The 21349-nt window shown below is 35.5% G+C and overlaps 1 protein-coding gene across 11 annotated transcripts in view; it reads left to right on the top strand.

Moving 5' to 3' along the window:
* Positions 1–21349, top strand: part of gria2b (glutamate receptor, ionotropic, AMPA 2b) — a 46338-nt gene that overhangs the window by 17045 nt on the left and 7944 nt on the right. For all 11 annotated transcript variants that reach the window (XR_006371656.1, XR_006371655.1, XR_006371654.1 and 8 more), the window contains 10 exons: positions 5527–5766; positions 12147–12343; positions 13501–13554; positions 13668–13826; positions 15050–15217; positions 17305–17409; positions 17804–17908; positions 18228–18434; positions 18667–19034; positions 20710–20908. Coding sequence is in view for 8 of the 11 variants with exons in the window: in XM_044126869.1 (XP_043982804.1) it covers positions 5527–5766; positions 12147–12343; positions 13501–13554; positions 13668–13826; positions 15050–15217; positions 17305–17409; positions 17804–17908; positions 18228–18434; positions 18667–19034; positions 20710–20908 (1802 nt within the window). In the remaining 3 variants the exon portion in view is untranslated. The remainder of the gene's footprint in view (positions 1–5526; positions 5767–12146; positions 12344–13500; positions 13555–13667; positions 13827–15049; positions 15218–17304; positions 17410–17803; positions 17909–18227; positions 18435–18666; positions 19035–20709; positions 20909–21349) is intronic.

Raw genomic sequence — 21349 nt, 5'->3', positions numbered from 1 at the left:
GTCGGAGATATCAAGTGGGGACCTGACCACTCAGGGCTCTAAAAGTAAAAGTAAAAAAAAAGAGAATACAAACTCCATGTTGTCTCTCCAACAACCTGACAAAAAAAAAAAACTGCACATAAAAATATATATATATATATATTTTATACAGATTCAACCAAACATTAGAAGTTTTATTATTTTAAAAAAATCTGAATTTGTTTCATGATGGTTTGAAGTTTCTGCTCTGAAAGTTTATTTTTCCTGCATCAATGAGCAAGTAGCTTTTCTGAGGCCCAGTTTCCAGGTTCATCTAAATCCTTGTAAAAGCATAATTTATAGAAAGGTTTAAATACAAAAAACATTTAGAAGATTGAAGCTGAAAATGTTAAATGTTAATACTGAAGTTTTAAATGCATGTGCATTCAGCAAACTGTGTTTTGGTAGAATTTAAATCCTCCACTATGAAGAAGCCTCCTGGAAACAGGTCAGTGAATAAAAGCAGAGGAGGAGGAGGGAGAAAGACTCAGAGGAAAATGGAATGAGAAATGAGAGAAGTGGAGCTCAGAAGGTGATAAAAACTGGACCGCTGTAAACGAAGAGCCGGAAGAACTGCTCAAGGGTGCACAAAAAACCTTTCACAGTCCAGTCAGCCATTCAGATGCATGACAGGGCTGTTGCTCCAATGCTTTGCTGCATGTGCTTCAGACATAAATGCCTGCATTTCACAATCATGTCATTAGTCAATATAGTTAAAAAAAACCTCCGCATTTAAGAAATACTTTCGACTGTGACATTTAAAGTTGCATAAAGGAAATCAATAGCGATAACAAGCACGTTAAAACGCAGTCTGCTGATGGTAGTTTTCAGAAAAGTGACATTTCCAAGCCTCAACATTTGCAGTTATATGACACAGGTGAACAGTTTCCTCTGTGTGCAGAAGGAACGTTACTAAAATAGACATTGGCAGCAGTCCCCAGACAGAACGAGACCACATCATGCTGCAGAGTTAGCTTGAGACAAAACACAGTCGATAAATCATATACACTGCATATGCAGTAAAAGGTGAAAGTTTACATAAACCAAAAAAAAAAGACATGGACCTTTTTTTTCTTTGTGACTGAAGAAAAATCAGACCAAAGTTCTCTTGTTTCAGGTCTGTTAGAACTATAAAAATGATTTCTATTTGCTAAATACACAACAATAACAGAAGAATTATGCAAGTGATCGAATTACTAATCATTTCCTCTGCATTACTTTTCAACTGGGTTACTGGGGTCAAATATTTTAAGTATTGTTGTTTCTAAACTATCTCACTGTGACTCTAGCTTCATGTTTAGGGAAGATGGACTCGAGGCCCCAGCTTCTAACAAGTTTTCTTCTTGTATTTTGTCCCGTATTTAAGCTCCATCCTCACCATCACTGACTCTGATCTGCTTCTCTGTCCCAGCTGAGGAAAAAGCTTCATGTCCTACTTAGAGACCAGTGACGCTGAATGACCAGGAAATCTGATCTAGACAAAGCAGCTTTAATACTGCAAGAGAAACGACATGAAAAAGTGCATTGCTGAAAAAAATCTGGTTAAAATATTTCAAAAAAAGAGAAAAAAAGCAGTTTCTACTCATGAAATCCATATCTTACATCGAGGTGACAGGACTGCTCAGCTATGTTTTTGAAGTGCTCCTTTCCTTTAGATTTTCAAGGTTAAAATTTGCTTGTTCAACAATTATAGTTGTGACAAATCTGCTCAGGCTATAGCATGACAGAAAGGCTGGTGGCTTTAAGCTGCCGCACCAACTGGTGACAGATCAGTTTTACATAAAACGCCCCAAAGTCTCGAGGCGTTTCCTCTTGGTGAGAACGCTGCTGCTGGGGAGGATGAGATATGTAACAGTCACGTTCTGCTAGCTGTGACTGGACTGCTGATGATCATCACCACAGAGGCATGTGGAGCGTGTGAATGCAAGTTTGTGTTGCACACTGATTCATTGTTTCACTGATGCACTGGGCTTCCGATTTTCTTCTGTATTACCTGCACATTGCATAAAAATAAACAAAAATATTTTACTTGAACCACATCTTTTGCCTTGTATTTTAATAGAAAGACAAGTGTAAATGTTTGTTTTCCAAAAAAATAATGAAAACACACAGCAAAAGTTTAAAGCTCCACATCTAGTTTGGCATTAAGCAGTCTTTCATCCTCTCATATAAAGTTTGGGATGTCAGCCGGGAGCAAATATCAGCTGAATTTGCAGTTAAGTGTCTTTCATTCTTGCTGATATTTAACACGAGCTGGTTTTATTAACCGCTAATTGGTGCAGGTTTAATCTTTGATCAGTAATGGAGCCCCCATGTAAACAGTGGAAAAGCAGTGGAGCAATAATGGTGAAAATGAGGTCATCTAATTGGGACAGCTAAATATATTTAGCAGGGTTCACCCTCTCCTTGGGTGGTGATGCTGGGTGCAGGAGACACTGCTGCAACAGATTTAGAAAGCTCAGTGTAATGAGTTCATTACAACTTTGTGATGACCACAGACTTTGGGTTTATTGCTGACTCCTCTATAGTTTAATCAAATAAATGACCCATTGCTTAGGTGTTCAGACAAATGTTCAGACAAATCAAGACAAACAAATGAAACTTGACTTTATTTATTCACCGTAGCTCTGTATCGACTCAAGATGCAGGGTCAGCACATGGATTTTGGCTTGATCACAAAGATGTCAGACTCTTAAAGATTTCCAACCATATTTGTTGACACTCCTCATAAAGATGCATAAACGTTGTTACAATAAATTAAGTTTTTATTGCAGCAATATAATATAACGTAATAAAAGCTTAATTACCTAATCTGAAGGTAGGATTTCAGAATAATCCTACTGTGAATTTCAGCATGTTCATGTTTGGAAAATGTTCTTACTCTTTTTATACATATAGTTTTTGACATGTAGGACAGCACTTTGTCTTTTTCTGAAGCATTTCCCAAATTTGAAGACAAAGGGATCTGTGAACATTCTGCTTTACATTCTGCTCTTGGATTTCATTCTACAGCTTCTCTTCAAAACTTGGGTTAGGATTGGAAATACCATGAAAAATTTGCCTGGATTGTGGTTTGTGAAAAAGCTCAATCTTAGTTTTATAACCAAAGGACCACTGTCCTAGTCCAAGTCCCAGTAGTCTATAGAATACTTCCCCCTCATCTTTGTGATAGGAGGGCAGAAAAAGCTTTTCTCTGGTTTCAGTCTAAACACTTTGCAATTGTAAAGGTCTCATCTAGTGACTGCTATTGTTGACCTTTGACCCCAAAATTAAATGTACTGCAATCAAAAATACAAAGATAAATGTTTGACCTTATAAAGATCTTAGTACTCTTTAATCAAGGTGCCAATAAATATGAACAGCAGAATATAATCTTACTTCATTACATACATAAGGTGGTTATTTTGGTTATTTTATTTGCTTTGTTCTAGAATCTAGATGAAACTGGAAGGTAGATTTAAAAAAACATAAAATAAATATGAAGCATATTTGATATTTTATATGAATGTACATAATTGCAGGCTTGCTTTTAAAAAAATGCAGGAAAAAAATAACAAAATATAACTGCAATATTGTATTTGTATTTTGGGGGGATTACAAATTAATTTATCTTCCTTCCACATTTTCCCTAAACAATTGGATTTTTTTTTACTTTAAAAGAGAGACAAAATACTGAGAAACAGCCTCTTTGTTGCAATTAACAGACCCAGGAGAGTGAAAGAGTAGTCTGTTTTCAGCAGTTTGCTCTTGGTGCCTAATTAGGGTGACCTCTTCAGCAGGAGAAACAGAGATTTAGCCAGTCTCTTATTTGTTCTCAGTTTGGAGTGAGATTTCTAACAATGAATATTGAGTTTCAGTGAAATGCAGTCAGATGTAACAGAGGCTTAATGGCTTTTCTTCAGTCTTCACTGTTCCCAGGATTTACTGTTTGTGCTTGGCTTTTCTTCTTTAATTAAAAGTTTTTGAATTTGTCATTGACAAAGCATGCATAGAAGTCTTTGACATTCTACTTCAGACTCAGTCAGACCTAGGAAGACCACCAGAACCCTTGCTGCATGCACACATTGATTATGAATGTGAAATACCATATTTGGTCATAAAGTGAAATGTTGTCAGAGTTTGCTCTGGCATAAGCTGCAGCATAATGGTGAGGATATCCAGTCTCTAAGCATGAGCTTAGAGAGTTTTAATCCTGGGCAAAGCCTGGAAGCAAACCAGCAAAAGTGTCATCAGAGAAAGTTCTGGCAATATCGATGGACAGCAATGGCATGGCAACACCATCATTCTAGTAATTAGTAAAACATTTTTGTTTTAGTTTGTAATAAACTCAACCACATCAGTTGAGCTAGAACAAAGTTAGATCTTACTGCAGGATTTTCACCTTAAAAACCAGAAATAAAATTTAATCAGCTGCTACTGCATTCAGCCTGGAAGATAAGAATAAAACTGCTTGACTAAAGACAATTTGAGAAAAAATACTTTACAATAATGCTAAGAGACATCCATCCATTTCTAAACCTGCTTTTAACTCCTGAAGGGTCACAGTCAGTTCACCACAGCACATTACTACCTCACCTGAACTAAAAGATCACTTCCAGTTTCTTAAAACATTCATTCTTGACAAGAAATTTTAAAACTTAAGCCCTCATGTCAATTACTTTGACTATTTCTGCTGCCAGCAGTCTTCTCTGCATCATTGTTAGAGGAAAGTACTGATTAGATTGATTACCCAGCAAGACACACATGTCTACATCAATAACACTAACTTATTCCAGATTTGATCAATATACACTTACAGGCAGCATACCAATTTACTGAGCAGAGTGCAGTGTTGAATAAGCAGCAATCTCTGGATTACTCAGAAGATCAGTTTGTTCTTAACATGAGTTTACATGAGCTATTTATTGTCTTTGCATGATAAATTCCAGTGGCCAGAAAAATTATACTGTAGTTTTTATGCCTGAGTGGATTTTGTCACCAGAATGACAATCTGGTAATAATGACATGGTAAAGCAAGGCAGAATAAATATTGGGTGTGTGCACTAAAAGTCCTTACAAAAAAGAGAGCACAGTTTCATTGTCTTCAGGGATGTGCTAAAGACTATATTTAACACACTTTCACACAATCACTTTGCACATTTAGTGGTGAAAAGGTTAGAATTAACTAGATTACTGTTAAAAACATCTTGAGTCAAATGATTTTGGTTTGTGAAGAAAAAGGTTAAAATGTATCCATTAATCAGCTGAAATAAGTGTCCCTTAATATTTCATGTGTAGTAGTCACAATAAAGGTCTTGGGTATATTATGTAAATCATTTTGAGTTACAGCAGGCATTAGATTGATCAGTTTGCTTAAAAATGCACAAAAAAGGAAAACATTTCTCTGAGTTTGGCACAGAAGCTCAAATAAGTGCCACAACAATTTAAGATTTAAATGACTTCAATCACAATCCAAGCTTTAAGTCTTAACCTGTTGTTTTTTTTTTTTTTGTTTGTTTTTTTTTTCAGTTTGTTCACAGTTCTCAAGAGGAGTCTACGCCATCTTTGGATTTTATGACAAGAAGTCTGTCAACACTATCACGTCGTTTTGTGGCACGCTACATGTGTCCTTCATAACGCCCAGCTTCCCTCTGGACGGAAACCAGCAGTTCGTCATCCAGATGCGGCCTGACATCAAGGGGCCCCTCCTCAGCCTGATCGAATACTACAAGTGGGACAAGTTCGCCTATCTGTATGACAGCGATCGAGGTAAGTCCCAAACAAAACCTCTTAAAGAACAATTTAAGGGATTTATTTCAGAATTGTTTTTGGTTTAAGGCTTTAACCAGTTCAATGACTGGAATTTGCTGCAATGATGATATTCACAGAGTTCAGCTGCTGAACAAAACACTTAAGAATCCAACAAACACTGTAAGGGTGAATCTAAAGGGCATATTGGATCATGATAATCAGCCTGTCAAATGTAATCAGCTACAGCAGCTCATGTGTTTTAGGGTGATTTTATGTAACGTGGATTTATTAGCATAATATTCCTCTTTGTTTGTCCCCTCTCTGACTATAATAATAATAATAATAATAATAATAATAATAATAATAATAAAAATTAGATGAAGTGGGTTGCGGTCTAAGAGAAAAATTCAAATGATTGACTTCTGTCACCTCACTGGAAATGTGTTTGAGTTCTTATATCTCTGGATGTGAAGCATCTGTTCACTCAGTCCAACTCAGCATGCTTGAATATTACCTGTGGTGTTCTACAAGGCTCAGTACTGGGTCCAAGCTCTTTATTATGTGTATTAATGATTTGAGTACCATTTATTGATGAACATACTATTTTCAGGTCTCTCTGAAGATCTGTGTGTCTCGGACAAGTCTTCTGATTATTCTTTCAAATCCTTTGTCAGAAAATCATTTGAGAGGCTCTTGGCTTTGGTTTGGTGAAATTATCTTAACTCTTCTTCATTTTAGTTTTCAGTGGCATTCACTGGAACATTTAGATGTTTAGAAAATCAGCAGTGAACATTATCATTAGCATGCTTTTTAAAATCATTTTTAGGAGTTTTTTTTTTCTTAACTTTTCACTGTAAATCTTTTTGTGAATTATTAATATTAAACCAGCTGATATTGATTTGCACTTGAAATAATTGATTCTTTCAAACTACTGCCTGATGTCATCTGATTTCTTGGCTTTCTATCCATTTTTATGCATCTTTTTTACCTTCAAATTAATTTGTGTACTACTTTGTGTTTGTATGTGTGATTTACTTGGATTGTTGCTGACAGTCTGGTGTGAATTATATCCCGACAGCTTGCATTTATGTAAAGTGGTAGATTGAAACAGTCATACACTCAATATTCAAACAAAAACAAAACAAAAAAATCTATATTTATGAATGAAACTACTGTCGTCAGAAGCAGATGTACCTGAGGTTACTGACCTGAATTAGATCATAGATTGAATTTCTAAAGTAGATGAAAATAAATTTACTTTCAAACTAATATCCAGAGTTATTTGATATATAAATCAAATGTGACACTATTCTTTGATCCTTTCATCAGAGGTTCATTTCTATTTCACACTGATTGTGTCAAAATCTGAAAGTAAGATTAGATTTCTTTGAACACTCTTTGAAAGGTTTAACAGACAGAGCAGGCTTTTGTAGGCTGAAAAGACTGAACCTTTTTTTAAACCCACTAGAAATAAGATACAATACAAAGAAGACAAGGGAATACAAAAAGTGAATGGGTATGAAAGCTGCCCATAATAACCTGTAATAAAGATGACAGAAAAATTGCTTCTAGTAAGTTATCTCACTTTACTGCGTCATGCAACTCATTTTCTGCAGGCATCTACTAATTCTTCTGCAGAAAAATGCATTCTTCTCCAGTGACTGGCCTGTAATAAAAAGCGAAACCCATTTGCATACATAGTGTCACTTTTTGACAGCGCTGTGATAAGAAACATTGAATAAAGACTTAATTTATGTTCTGTTCTTGTGGAGAACATTGAGTTTTAGTTCCTTTATGCTTTTCTTTTACAATTTTCCCTGGTTGTGTGCTTCTTATTACAGAGAATAAAGTAGTTATTTTTAGTTTTTTAGAAAAAATGTTTCAGGATTGTTTTTGAAAAAATGCCTATCTTACAAAAATCCTGCTTAATAAATAAAGGTGGATTTATTTGGCTGTAAGTTTTCCCTGAACAGCCCTTGCTGAAAACTTACAGCAAGAGCTGTACGTTTGCAAACCTGACTTTGCACATGCTTCCAATTCAGAAATATGGCAAAAAGACAGATCTGTTCTGAAAAGCACTTCATGCACCATTCAGTTCACATTTAAATGGCTCCATAACTGTCCTCTAACGACCTGGGATCAATATCAGCAATGATTTAACACAGAAACCAGTTGGTGATGGGAAAATTCATTCATCGATATGGTTCTCCTTTATGTTAGTAACTGTAGACTGAGATTTTTACATTGAATTTAACACTATAATAATTATTATCTAAAGGGTTCTTTTATAAAATTCCATTCTTGTAATGAAATGATTAATTGGAGAGTGAATCCGGAATAAAGTGCAACAGTTCAGTTGTGTGAAGCCAAGATGTGGAGCAAATAGTGAAATTGTTGTCTTGATTACATCAGAGACTTCGGCACTCCACAGCTTCTCATAATGGAAATCAATTCTTTGTAATCATGCACACGTGTCTCTTTTTTCCTGATACAATTCAGCAAGTTTTAATGTTTGGAGTGTATTTGTACCAACAACTGTATAAGAAGTTTACAGTCTGAACCAATCAGTGCTTTTTATTTCCTTATAAATCAGTTAATGGGATGCATCCTTGCTGTGTTTTTTTTTTTTTTACAATGTGCAGCCTCACATATTGATTTAAAAACACTGTCATGACATTACTCCCAAGGTTTACTGGAAATCCTGTTTGGATCAGAGGCTGGAATTCTGATCACTTTTTAGATTCCCTTCATTTTATGCTCAAATTTTCTCCTTTTAATGCATCTAAAAAACCTTTATGAAATCTAATGTTTCAGCATATTTTTAAATGTTTGCATGTGATTATGCATAATCACTCATTATACAGGAAGACTGTCAAATAATTGCATTATTGTTATCCCCTTTATTGTGTGTAATGTTCACCTGGTGAATATTTTGATGGGACTTTAGCACAAGAATTAAAAAATATTAGATTGCAAGACTAAACTTCTGAAATGAATATCACAAAAATAGAGACAAAACAATAAATATTATAGTTTAAAATGCATATAAAAGTTTTTATGGAAAGTAAATATTTCAATAAAAATGTTCAAAATTCACAGAGCCAATATTTCTTATGAAGCAAAGTTGATATTATGCAATAATAATAATAATTGCCTGAAAATTTATTACAGTTAAAAAGGAAATGTTTTATCACCTCTGTGTTATAGAGTAGGCTAGAACTATGACCTCCTACAAAAAAAATGATGCTAATTGCTCCCATCTGCTCGTTATTAGTGCAGACTGCTTTGTGAATCCTTTGCACAAATGAACCAGCGAATTCAGCAAAACATCAACAGAAATGCAGGCGATGGTCCTGCTTCCTGCATTCCCTCCTCACTGGCTTAAGGTAAGTTTAGGAAAATCAGCTCTCACAAGTTGTATTGCTACATGTGCAGACTGAATGGAGTTCACTGAGCTGCAGACAGATTAGGAGGGATCAGCTTACAATCTTTATCATTTACATCACTTAAATTCTCCCACTGAGCCGCATCGCCTTGGAGACTTTGAGTTCCCTTTATTGGACATACTAAAGCCCTTTTGTTTCCTAACCTGTGCCTGTTGTCTAGTCTCTCTGGTACTTTTCCTCCTCTGTTCTCATTGAGTGTCTTCCCTGGCAGCCTACTTTCCACTTAACAGAGGATCACACACAGCGTCTCTCTGAAATCAGAGGAACAAGCAGTTTTAGATCATCCCCAAGCTGATGCTAGCAATGACCTGATCTCCCTACTGTATGTCCAAGGAAGCAGTAAGGAGCCTGTTGTGCATATTTCATCATTGCTTGGCTGTCTAATTAGGTCAGTGTGATCCTCTCATTCCCATGGCAACCAAAGTGTAGCGGGAGAGGAGGAGAGAGAAAGACAGAGGGAAATTGTATGTGCCTGAGCCGGTTGGTAAATGGCGTGAGCGTGTCTCTGTGGGTGTTTGTCAAGAAAAAAGTGAGGAGGCATTGGAGTCACTAAAGGTCATGATGAATTTGATTAGCACTTTCCAACTAATGGGTGAACTAAATCAGTTTTGCTTTGGAGTTTATTTCTAAATTTCTTTAACTCTCAAACAACCATATATGAAGGGAACCCCGTCTGCAAAAACATCCCAGTAAACTGTTGTAAAAATTAAGAGTTTGATAAATTTATAATTCAGTTTTATTGCTGGAATGTTCTCTTAATAAATTGATAAAGTAAGAGTTTCATTCATTAAATCAGAGGATTAAAATGTGAAATATTTGGAGTTATAAAGGAGTGATGTTTGTCTTTGAGGTATTTTTATACGAGTAACTCAAATATTTCATTTATGGAAAATACTGTTTGGCATTGTGTGGGAATATGCAACAAAGACATTTCAGGTTTTCTATAAATAATGTTCGTGATACTCTGTGAAGGAATGGCGAGCTGTCCAGGTTGTACTCCGCCTCTCTCAGTCACGCTCACAACATTTATGTAAAATTACAATCCAGGTTTAATGTGGTGTTAAACATTTGCTTTTATTATTTTTTTCAGTAATTCATTCTGATCTGTAATTACCACATTTTTTAAGCTTTAATAAAACAGTCAAATTTAATTACAGCATGATGACCTCATGGTAACCATGATGTACCACCCTCTTAGATAAAACTGCAAGCCTCCGTTTTCCTCACCAATGCCACTTTTATGACTGTATTGCATGAAATTGATTACATCTCTTTACCTCCCCATGGTGAGTTGGAGTGAAACGGCCAAGCCTTTTATCAAACCACTCTCTAACTGCTTCCTGTTGGCCAGGAATCAATATCAGCAAAGATTTACCAAGGAAACTAGTAGGAATATCTGTTCATGAATTCTGTTCAGTGAATGCATACTGACTGAAATGAAGTTTTTTTTACTATTTTGATTATACATATATCACTAAGCAGTTTTTTTTTAGGTTACAATAATGAAATTCCTCTTTTGTTGTGAAATGATTATGTGGATCAGAAATTAAGTTCCTTTTTTAAGAAGTCTCTGAGGTGAAATCACAGGGAATGAGTTGATCTTCTGGGATTCATTTAGCATACATTACACAGCCAAATAAACTGTTAAGCAGCTAATTTCAAAGCAAATAAAGAAAAAAATATACTGCCTTATTAGGCAACAGCAGTACTGATGTAGTTGAGTGCATTGTTTGCTGCAGCCATTTTCCTCCCACATGTTTTTCAGGTACACGGCAGAGCAACTGTGACTCATCATACTGAGCCGTTTACATAAGTTAGGAAGTGACTGTAAAACATCAACAGACGTTTTATTCAGTATTTATTTATTTCTGAAAATCTTAATGTTAGATTTCACATAAAGTTAAAGAGGGTGTACCACTATATATCTTTTAAGAAAGTCTTGTTGATGGTTGTAGTTAATGATGAATAATGTTTATTATCCGATTCTCTGTGTGACAAAATGTACAAGAAGCAAAGAAAAGTTCCAGAAGAGTCACTATGTTGTGAAAGAGATGTTGCACTTCAAATGCTGAACTCAGACATCAATGGATAACACAGCATCCATAAAAAAACAAAAGGAACCATTGCCAAATCTCCAGCTCAAAGTTGAGTTCTTACTCTGAATAATTACAGTCATTTATCCAGTGAGGACTAGGAGTTGAGTAGAAATGTTCTGACTGCAGAAGATAAATAGATAGGTAGGTTTTAGAAGTGATGAACCAAGTCTCTCTCTTTATATATTTGCCATTGTGTGTAAGTCCACTTGTGATAAATACTGTAATGTAAAACACTGAAGCGTTCGGGATACTGCGTTGGTTCTGATCAGCATGGTTTCTGAGTTTATTTCATGGACCATGCAGTGATGGTGTTTGGAAAACCTCTATATCTCTGTCTGCACTTTATTTTGTCAGTTGCCCTAAAAAGTCACTTCAGTCTGGTGCTACACATGTGGTGGATAGAAGGGAAATTCAAATCCTCAGAATTCAGCTGCAGTCAGATGTTCTCTCCTTCATCTGCCGTGTTCAGGTGATGTTGTGGACCCAAGTGATACCCGAACGTGGTACTGTAGAACCCAACTGCAGTGGCCACCGTTCAACCCCAGGAGGGCAGCACTGAGACGGCTTTAGGGAAAATATTGTAGAACTAAACAAATTTACACAAAAATGTTCAAATTTGTACAAACTTATAAAGATAGAACACTTACAAGTCAATTTAGACAATTTACTTGAAAAAAGTTGATTTGGGATTGGTTATACTTTAAGGTTAAAGATCATGTGCTTTATTTCAGGTTGGAGCTTTTTTGGTGGAAAATAATATGTTCAGGATATCCAACAGTTACCTTTGGATGGTTGTTTAATGTTTCCATCACAGCCTGAAGTTTATTCAATAATTCTCTGTTAATTCTATCTCCAGGCCTGACAACTCTGCAGGTTGTTCTGGACATCGCAGCAATAAAGGAGTGGCATGTGACAGCCATCAATGTGGGGAACCTCAAAGATGAGAAGAAGGACGAAGCTTACCGCTCACTCTTCCAAGATCTGGAGAGCAAGAAGGAGAGGAGGGTGATCCTGGACTGCGAACAGGACAAAGTGAAAGACATCATGGAGCAGGTGCTACATGCTGTGCAGTTTTCTAAATGTGCTCTGTGGACAGACAAGTGTGTGCAACAGGTTTGAACAGCGTGTGGTATAATCATGAATTATGTAGCGATTCTTATTTATGAGTCCACTACAGAAAGTTTTGCATGCTGGTTCTTTGTTGCGTGCTGTTTAAGTGAATTTCGACCTTCCATTTAATTAAAATATTCCATTAATGTGGAAATGGATGCAATAATTAAAACAAGTAGGGAAAAAACTTGAAAGCAAGAAACAATAACAACTCAATTAGAGCAGAAATTAGACCAGAAATTACATTCAGTTATAATAAACCCATTCAGAAAAACAATTCCTGATGAACTAGAACCTTCCACTGATTTAAATTTGAACCAGAATAATTGTACTGATTACATGTTTAGTCTGTAAACAAAACTTCAATTAAAGGTGAGCAAAGTGTTTTTTTTTTATTTTAAGTTTTACTCATTATAGAAGGTTTTTGATAAACATTAGTGGTTAGAAACATCTTTTTAGCAAATCACTGGCTCCATTGTCTGCAGCCAGTCGCCTCTTTAGAGAATCTGTTCAGGCAAAAGTTTTATTTATTTTAGATGATATTTTTAGTTTCCAAGTTGCAGTGTTCCCTCTTTTTACTGATTCATCAATCAGTGAATATTAAATATTTTGCCTGAGTTCACTAATTTTCCCTTTTGTTATTTTCCATTATTAGACATAGCTTAATTTCTGAACCTACTCATTTTGACTTCTTTCTATGTATGGATTAGTTTGTTATTACAAGACCTGGTGAAAACTTATTGTCAATTAAACCTTTAGAAATATTTTTTCAATTAAAATGGTGATGGGTTCAATACTTATTTTACCCGTTGTACATCAGTGTTTAGAAATATTTGTATTTTTTTAGTGTAGTGTAGTGTAGTGTTTTATATTTGACACAATTTACATTTGTTATTTTTTTTGTGAATGAATCGTTTTATGATGAAAATTAGTCTTTTAAAACAGCAATTATAGTTCCATTATTTAAAAAATTTTATTTAGCATTTGCTGTGTTTAGTCACAACAAATTCTCTCAAATTATTCTGTATAAAGTCATAGTTACTGTAATAATAGGATTTGCTGAATTCTTCCTTGTAATTTATTTGTTTATAATCCCGTAGGTCATCAAAATTGGCCAACATATTAAAGGCTATCACTACATCATTGCTAATCTGGTGAGTTTAAACATGTTTATCCAGTTTATATCACTGCATAGTTTTCTAAATCAATTTGTTTCCCTACATTTAGACAACAGTCCCAGAATAAATTATTTCCATTCTGCTTTCAGGGTTTTGTAGACGGAGACCTTTCCAAAATTCAGTATGGTGGAGCTAATGTGTCAGGCTTCCAGATTGTTGATTTTGAAGAACCTTTGGTCTCAAAGTTTAACCAACGATGGGAAGCACTGGAGGAGAAGGAATATCCAGGAGCAGACAGCAAAATACGGGTGAGCTTAAACATTTGACTGTTTTATTTGACCTGATTTCATTTTTATTTTAAAGGATTCTATTGAAATGTATTTGTTTACAAAAATTCTCTTATTTTTTATTTTATTTCTTTACATTTGGAACAAATGAATAATAATGCAAAATTATTGAATGATAAAATTACTTAAAAGGGTCTGGTAAATGTTGGCACACAGGCAAGCCAAGATAATCTACCAGTTAAAGGAAATTATAAAGGCTCATTATATGAAAAAAATTAAATAAAATTGTATTTTTTTTTTTCTAATTAGGACAATAATACATATTTGAAAGATGATGAAATAGAGCAGCTTCAGGTTTGGGGATGATGAAACCTTGGGAAGAAAATATTCCATTTGGTTTATTTGTTTCATAATCGCCATCATGAGTTAATGTATCACAGTTCCAAAAAGAAACTGTCCGATTATTCTGTCAGGGAAAACAAGTTGAGTTTGGAATTCAAAATGTGGGATCTGTGTGAATTAGAGCAAAATTCAATAGTTAAATATCAAAGGGAAATGGAGTGGAAAGAGTTTAGTTTACACAAAAATAATAATGCAGGGAACAAAACTGCAAACTATTTGTCATTTCTCTGCTGCTTTAACCAGTTCTGCCCCAGTCTGCCCTGCTTACCTGTCAAGTCTCCCGTTAAGACTGGGAAATTGCTGTATTTTATGACATGCTCCCATATTTGCATTTTCTCATAAATTTTCCATATTATGGTGCTGATGACCCTGATGGAGACACTCTGAGCTGCAGGAGAACCATTAACCTTGACAATGGAGAAGTGGTTATTGTTAAAATCACTTTCTATTTTAGTCTGTATGCCTTGTTGCAAACCAAACACTTTTTATTTTCTTTATATATCAATGTTCTGCATGGTGACTCAGTTGCACTCTGGTTCTGCATGCATGGCTTCTTTCTCAGTTCTCCAGCTTTCTCCTACAACTCAGCCTTTGCCAAATGACAAAGATCAATTGTTCTCTCTAAATCACCTGTAGGAGTGAGTGTCTGCATGGCTGAATCTGTGTGTTGTCTTGGGATGGACTGGTGACCTTTCCAGGGTCTCTGGCCCATTGACTGCAGGAGATGTAGCTTAGAATTACAATCAGGAATTTGTGGGGTGTCTTTTGGTTTAATGTTGGCCTGGGAGTTCTAAACATTTTGTAAATAAATCTGTAATCATGTCTTATTTTTTCCGTTTTAGTACACATCAGCGCTGACCTACGATGCTGTTCAGGTGATGACAGAAGCCTTCAGATACCTTCACAAACAACGCGTTGACTTCACAAGGAGGGCCAACACTGGGGACTGTCTGGCTAATCCAGCTGTGCCTTGGGCTCAGGGAGTGGAAATTGAGCGAGCGCTGAAGCAGGTAACTGTCCTCCTCCAGGTTCCTGTCATAACTTAAACAAAATTTAAATGTATTTGGAAATGATACCAATCAATGCATGTTGGATTATTTTCTAAATTAAAGATTTACATTTGCAGATCATTTGTTTCCTGTATTCAGTTGATGTTGCCAATTAGCTCTCATACATGCACCTTCCAATCAGAGTTCACAGTTAGTCATAATGACCTTGCGTACTTTCACATTTCCGATAAATGGCAGTATACAAGGGAAAACTAAAGCATTGTAAGAGCTATTTAGAATAGTATTTACCGTTTACCAGTCATATATGTACAAGCAGGATACTCCAGAATATAGACCCAAATGTCAGCTATATGACATCCTCTTGCAATTTTTGTTGAAAATTGCTGACTCAGTACTTCAAAACACATACAAGCACTGTCTGCAGCTGTGACCATAGTCTTATTAAACAGGAAGTACACTCTCTGTCAGTTTGATAATCTGGACTTTCTAATCAAGAAAACCAAACAGAGTTCAATTAAGCAAGGCTGGTGTGAATGCACAGTCGTAAGGGGGAGAAGTACTTTTCCTCAGCATTTCAGTATTTATTTGGTGATGAATCCTTTACATTTTAATGTGTTAGTCACATTTGCAGTGTGTGAATACATCAAGCAGTGATCACACACTGACACATGCAGGAATCAATCTACCATCAGAAGTGGCTTTTCTAAATACTCTGTCTATTTCTGAATGGGCAGAGCATGACAGAGAGAGAATCCCAACAAGAGGCAGAGTATTATTCATCTCATGCTCTGTGATGCCAAAATGCATTCACAACAAGGCTCACCAGTTAAACTGGTGAGGACCTGTTGCCGTGGTAACAGGAGCTCTCGCTTAGAAAATGCACCCAAAAAAATCTGAAATTATTCCCAAGACAAAGAGATTGATCAAAGACTTTTAGCTTGCATTATTCATGTGTGTTTACTGAGAATAATGCTTTGTTTTGTATTGAAATACCGAAACAAAGCATTCTGCTGAAAAAATGATATAAAATAGGTTTGATAGATAAATTAGTTGCAATATGTCTTCTTTTCTCTGACATGTTTTCCATTTTGTGGCATTAATAACATGCCAAACTCTGTGCAGATTCAAAAGAAAACAAATTAATTAAATAATATGGGGAACAAAAGTCATCTGAAGATAAATTAACTGTCTAAGTGGGGATAAGTGCTCTAAAGGCATATTTCTGAAGTCTTTGAATGTTAAATTAGGCTGATCTTTCAATTAAAATATTGATCTAAACTTCACTTTACCTAATTGTGATGTACTCTTTCCACTATTATTTTCCAAACTCCTCTTAATGACATTGACATCTTTATAGTTTATTTTTAAAATCACATTTCTCTTCCTCATTATTGATCAGGTATTTTTCTTTCTCAGCTTCCTGAAGATGTCATGACTAAACATGGCTAAACTGACGGAGCTGTTGCTGCCAGTTATTTCTTGTTATATTTCTATAGATGATAAACAATATCTTTCTCCTAGATACAGCAACTGAAGGCTGGTTGTGACTACTTATGTGGTTTGCAAACCTTTTACATGCTGCAAATAAGCAGCTACATATAAATTCAGCATATTTGCTTTAGAAAGGTCTGCTTAGTTGGTAAAACTATCAGCAGTCTCCATACAACACACGCATATCTCCAAATGCTTTGCTGTATAAAAGGAAGGTTTAAGTTTTCCTTTTTGCATCAAAATAAAAACACATCCAAGGTTAATTAAGAAATATTTCTGAGTGTTTCTTGGATTAAAATATGATGAAAATCTACTTTTTAAAAGGTCATCAAGCAATAAAGACAGGAATGACAAATATCACTATTCATTTGACATGTTAAATAGAAGGGACACCTACCTCCTTCTTTATATCTTTTCATAAATTTTTCCAGCTAACCATCATGAACTATAAATCTGGATTGGCAAGCTCAAATGAAAGTCTTTCCCATCTTTAACATGAACATTTAAAGATTATTTTGAGGTTTGGATACATATTTAAAAGCAACTAAAGATGACCAGTGTAAAAAAACGAAAAGGTTTAACTTTGTGTCCGGCAGGTGAACGTGGACGGCCTTTCTGGAAACATTCAGTTTGATCAACATGGGAAGAGACTCAATTACACAGTGGGTGTGATGGAATTAACTGATAATGGTCCTGTGAAGGTAAAAGTCTAAAATTTCCTCATAGCAAGATTCAAAGGTTTACAAGAACTGCTTCTACTTGTTGCTTGTGTCATGGGTTTATTTTTATGTCGTTGTTTGTTTTTTGTGCATGGTGTACTAACTGAATATGTATACAATGAATGCATAAAGCCAAACAAAAATATATCTTAGGAAATGTCAGATTTTTGAGGTCATTTTTTTTAGTCTTAATATTGTGAATATTTGTTGTATGATGTAACAAAAAATACTTCTATTTGATTAAAAAGATCAATAAAAAAACTCTTTTTGCTATAAGTTTTGGGATTTTTGGTATGGTAATTGCCTGTTGTGTACTTTTCTTTAAATCTGTAATGTTACTGTAGCTCATAAACATTCTGCTTTTTTCTCCCTATAGATTGGATTCTGGAATGAAAACAACAAAATGGTTGTGACCAAAAAAGATATCTCTAGCAACGACACAATCGGGGGAAACAAAACAGTTGTTGTCACCACCATTTTGGTAATTTTTAAAATAATTAAATTTTCCTAAAAAAATTTTTGGGCATTATTTGTTTACATTTTCTTTTTCAGTGCAAAAGTACTTGTAAAACAGCACTAAATGACTGACACCAAAAAACAGTGAAAGTGACCTTAAAATAACAAAGAACACAAATTAGGAAATTGTCAAATTAGACTTTGACAAATGTTTTATGATGCTTTTATAACTGATGCTGCAGAGGAGCATTTAATTTGTGCCATGAGGCCAGCTGATGAACATTAAACCTTTATGTTTGAAGCCATTTCCCTCATTGTAATTAAGCCTGTTTGTCCTCCTTCAGGAAGCTCCGTATGTTATGCTGAAAAAGAACGCCGACCAGTTTGTGGACAACGAGCGCTACGAGGGTTACTGTGTTGATCTGGCTGCAGAGATAGCCAAACACTGTGGCTTCAAGTATGAGCTGAGAATTGTGGGTGATGGAAAGTATGGAGCCAGAGATGCAGAAACCAAAATCTGGAATGGAATGGTTGGAGAGTTGGTGTATGGTGTAAGTTATACATCCTGACTGCATGGCCTTAATAAGTGTCGGTAAATACCTTGTGTCCCGCATTTTACTACTTCACCCAATCCCTATAAAAATGGTTGTATTCAAACAATATTTGAAGTTGTGTGTTTTTAAAAGTTAGTGGATTTCAGCAGGATTTCAAAAAGGTTTCAACACCATAATAACCTTCACTGAAGATGAATCTTTGTGCTGTTTTATTCTTCTGGTTTAACAGAAAGCAGACATCGCAGTGGCGCCTTTGACCATAACACTGGTGCGAGAGGAAGTGATTGACTTTTCTAAGCCTTTTATGTCTCTGGGAATCTCCATCATGATCAAGAAGCCTCAGAAATCCAAACCTGGAGTGTTTTCTTTCTTGGACCCTCTGGCCTATGAGATCTGGATGTGCATCGTTTTTGCTTACATCGGCGTCAGTGTGGTTCTGTTTCTTGTTAGCCGCTTCAGTCCCTACGAGTGGCACACTGAGGAGTACGAAGACGGCCAGATCCAGACCAATGAGTCCACTAACGAGTTTGGCATATTTAACAGCCTGTGGTTCTCACTTGGAGCCTTCATGAGACAAGGATGTGACATCTCTCCTAGGTAGGTTAGCAAATAATCAGTCTGCTAATTGCTGAACACAAGAATGAACTGGAATTAAATTGTACATTTACATTTGCTTTCTAATTTTTTCCTCATTCTTTTTTGTTTTTTCTCATAAGTCTTTTCTTCTTTCTGCTTTGACTAATTTTGCTAATGTTTTACTGCAAAACATTACAAATTTTGCAGAAAGTGTGTAATGTGATTGAAGGAGTCATGTAAGAAATCTCCAACATTTTATTAATGTTGGCACTTTACAATCTCCAGCTGAAAAACAAATATAATAATTTTGTTTAGCGTGTTAATTAATTGGTCATCTGCTTGGCTTTTCAGCCTGTAGTTTGTTGCATTGCAGATCAGATATGCCACTTGGAGCTAACCGAATGGATTTTTACTCATAAGGACAATGCATGGAAGTCTTTATTTTTGTGCCTTTTGCAACTGGAACCAATTTTTCTTTCTTATAATCAGGTCTTCTGTTAGGTACTTTTCTGTCATTGTAAAGCAACAGATGGGGGAAGAGAAGGGTTTGTGTCTCTACTTTTAAAGCTTATTTCTGTAAATCAAACATTGCTTGCTGGCAGTTTTAATCATACAAATTCACACCTACAGCAAAAAAAAAAAAAAAAAAATGGATTAATCATACTTAAAATAAAATTTCCATACCAAATCAAAATTGTCATGCAAGTATTTCATATTTTGCAATAAAAACAGAAATAAAATTACTGGATTTTCAAAATGTTTCAAAGAACATTGGCAACCCGATGGCTTCGATTGGTTTTCAGATAATATATGTGACACCTTGCATATCTTGATCCAGTTTGTGATAGTTATTTTATGTGCATAGACAGTTCAAAGTGACAGCCTAAATTAGTTCTTTTCCTGATGCATAAAAAAAACGCCCCACTCATAAATTGAAATTACGGCATTAGCAAATGCATTACTTTTGGTCTTAGCAGCCAAAGTAACAATTCACATATTGTACAAATAAATGGTCTTTTGATCTGCTTTGTGTGAGAACCCTGTGGGTAAAAGCTCTCATCGTGTGCCATGATTTCTAATCTAGCAGCTGAAGAAAAACAAACACATTCAAGATGCATTTCTGCTCACTCCCCAGTTCAGGGAAATATTTACAATAAGTGTAGAGTTTGTGTAACAGAGTTAATGTTTCCAAAGAAATGATCTTGTTTACTGCTTTTACTGAAATTGTTTATTATGAATTTGAACACAGATGAACTGAAAGCCTGTGAGAGTTGAGACTAATGCTGAGCTGTGAGGTTAGAGCTCCAGAGATGAATCAGCCGATGACTTGACATACCCTTTACATCACACACTGATGATGTGAAAGGTGTCAACATGACTCCAGATCAATGTTGCATGTTTCCCAACAATCGTGTTGCCAAATTAGAACATGGAGTTCAACTGTTTAAACTTTTGAACTTGTTTTATTTCTCATAAGTGCCATATTTATAAGAGAGACAGAAACGTTTTATTGCAACTTAGGGTGTTGTCTTGCTTAAACTTGTTAATGATCAAAACATATTTTTTAAAAAGCTTGACAGTTGTTTGAAGGTCAAGTAGCTTAATGTCAATAAATTGAAGCAGAAGAAAATCTTGCTGATAGTGATTGTTAGAGGATAAATCCTTTTGTTTATTTTTGTTTTCTTTCTCGCCGTAGATCCCTGTCTGGGCGTATTGTTGGTGGCGTCTGGTGGTTCTTTACTCTAATCATCATCTCCTCCTACACGGCTAACCTGGCTGCCTTTCTGACTGTGGAGAGAATGGTTTCTCCCATTGAAAGTGCGGAGGATCTGGCCAAACAGACGGAGATAGCATATGGAACTCTGGACTCTGGCTCCACTAAAGAGTTTTTCAGGGTAGGAGATTCTCAGCTTTTTTCTTTGTCTGTTGCCATGGAAACCACTACTTTTAGCTCTTTCCTCTCATTGAAGTCTGTTAAGGCAGTAAACACCTTTGTTCATGCAGTGCATTGGATAAATATTGTCCCTCTTACAGATTTCTGATGGTTTTGCTCTTTTGTCTTACTGAAATGTTATTAATGATGAGTTAAGTGAGGCAACTTTTAAATTATTTTAATTACATTTATGAAGGAAAATGGACAACAACAACAACAAAAACAAAAACATTTCCATTCATTAAAAAGTAACTATCTCTTAGTAAAATCCCAGATTAACTGATTAATCACACTTTTTTGGTTTTGGATTAATCACACTTACCGTACCAAGATGTCTTTAATTCTAGTCTACCATAGGCAGCTATGACCAAGACCTTTTATGATGATATGAAGTATCCATGTA

This window comes from Gambusia affinis, linkage group LG09, assembly GCF_019740435.1.
Source record: "Gambusia affinis linkage group LG09, SWU_Gaff_1.0, whole genome shotgun sequence".
Lineage (NCBI taxonomy): Eukaryota > Metazoa > Chordata > Actinopteri > Cyprinodontiformes > Poeciliidae > Gambusia > Gambusia affinis.
Note: the sequence above shows the minus strand (reverse complement) of the source record. Positions and strands in the feature narration are given on the sequence as shown.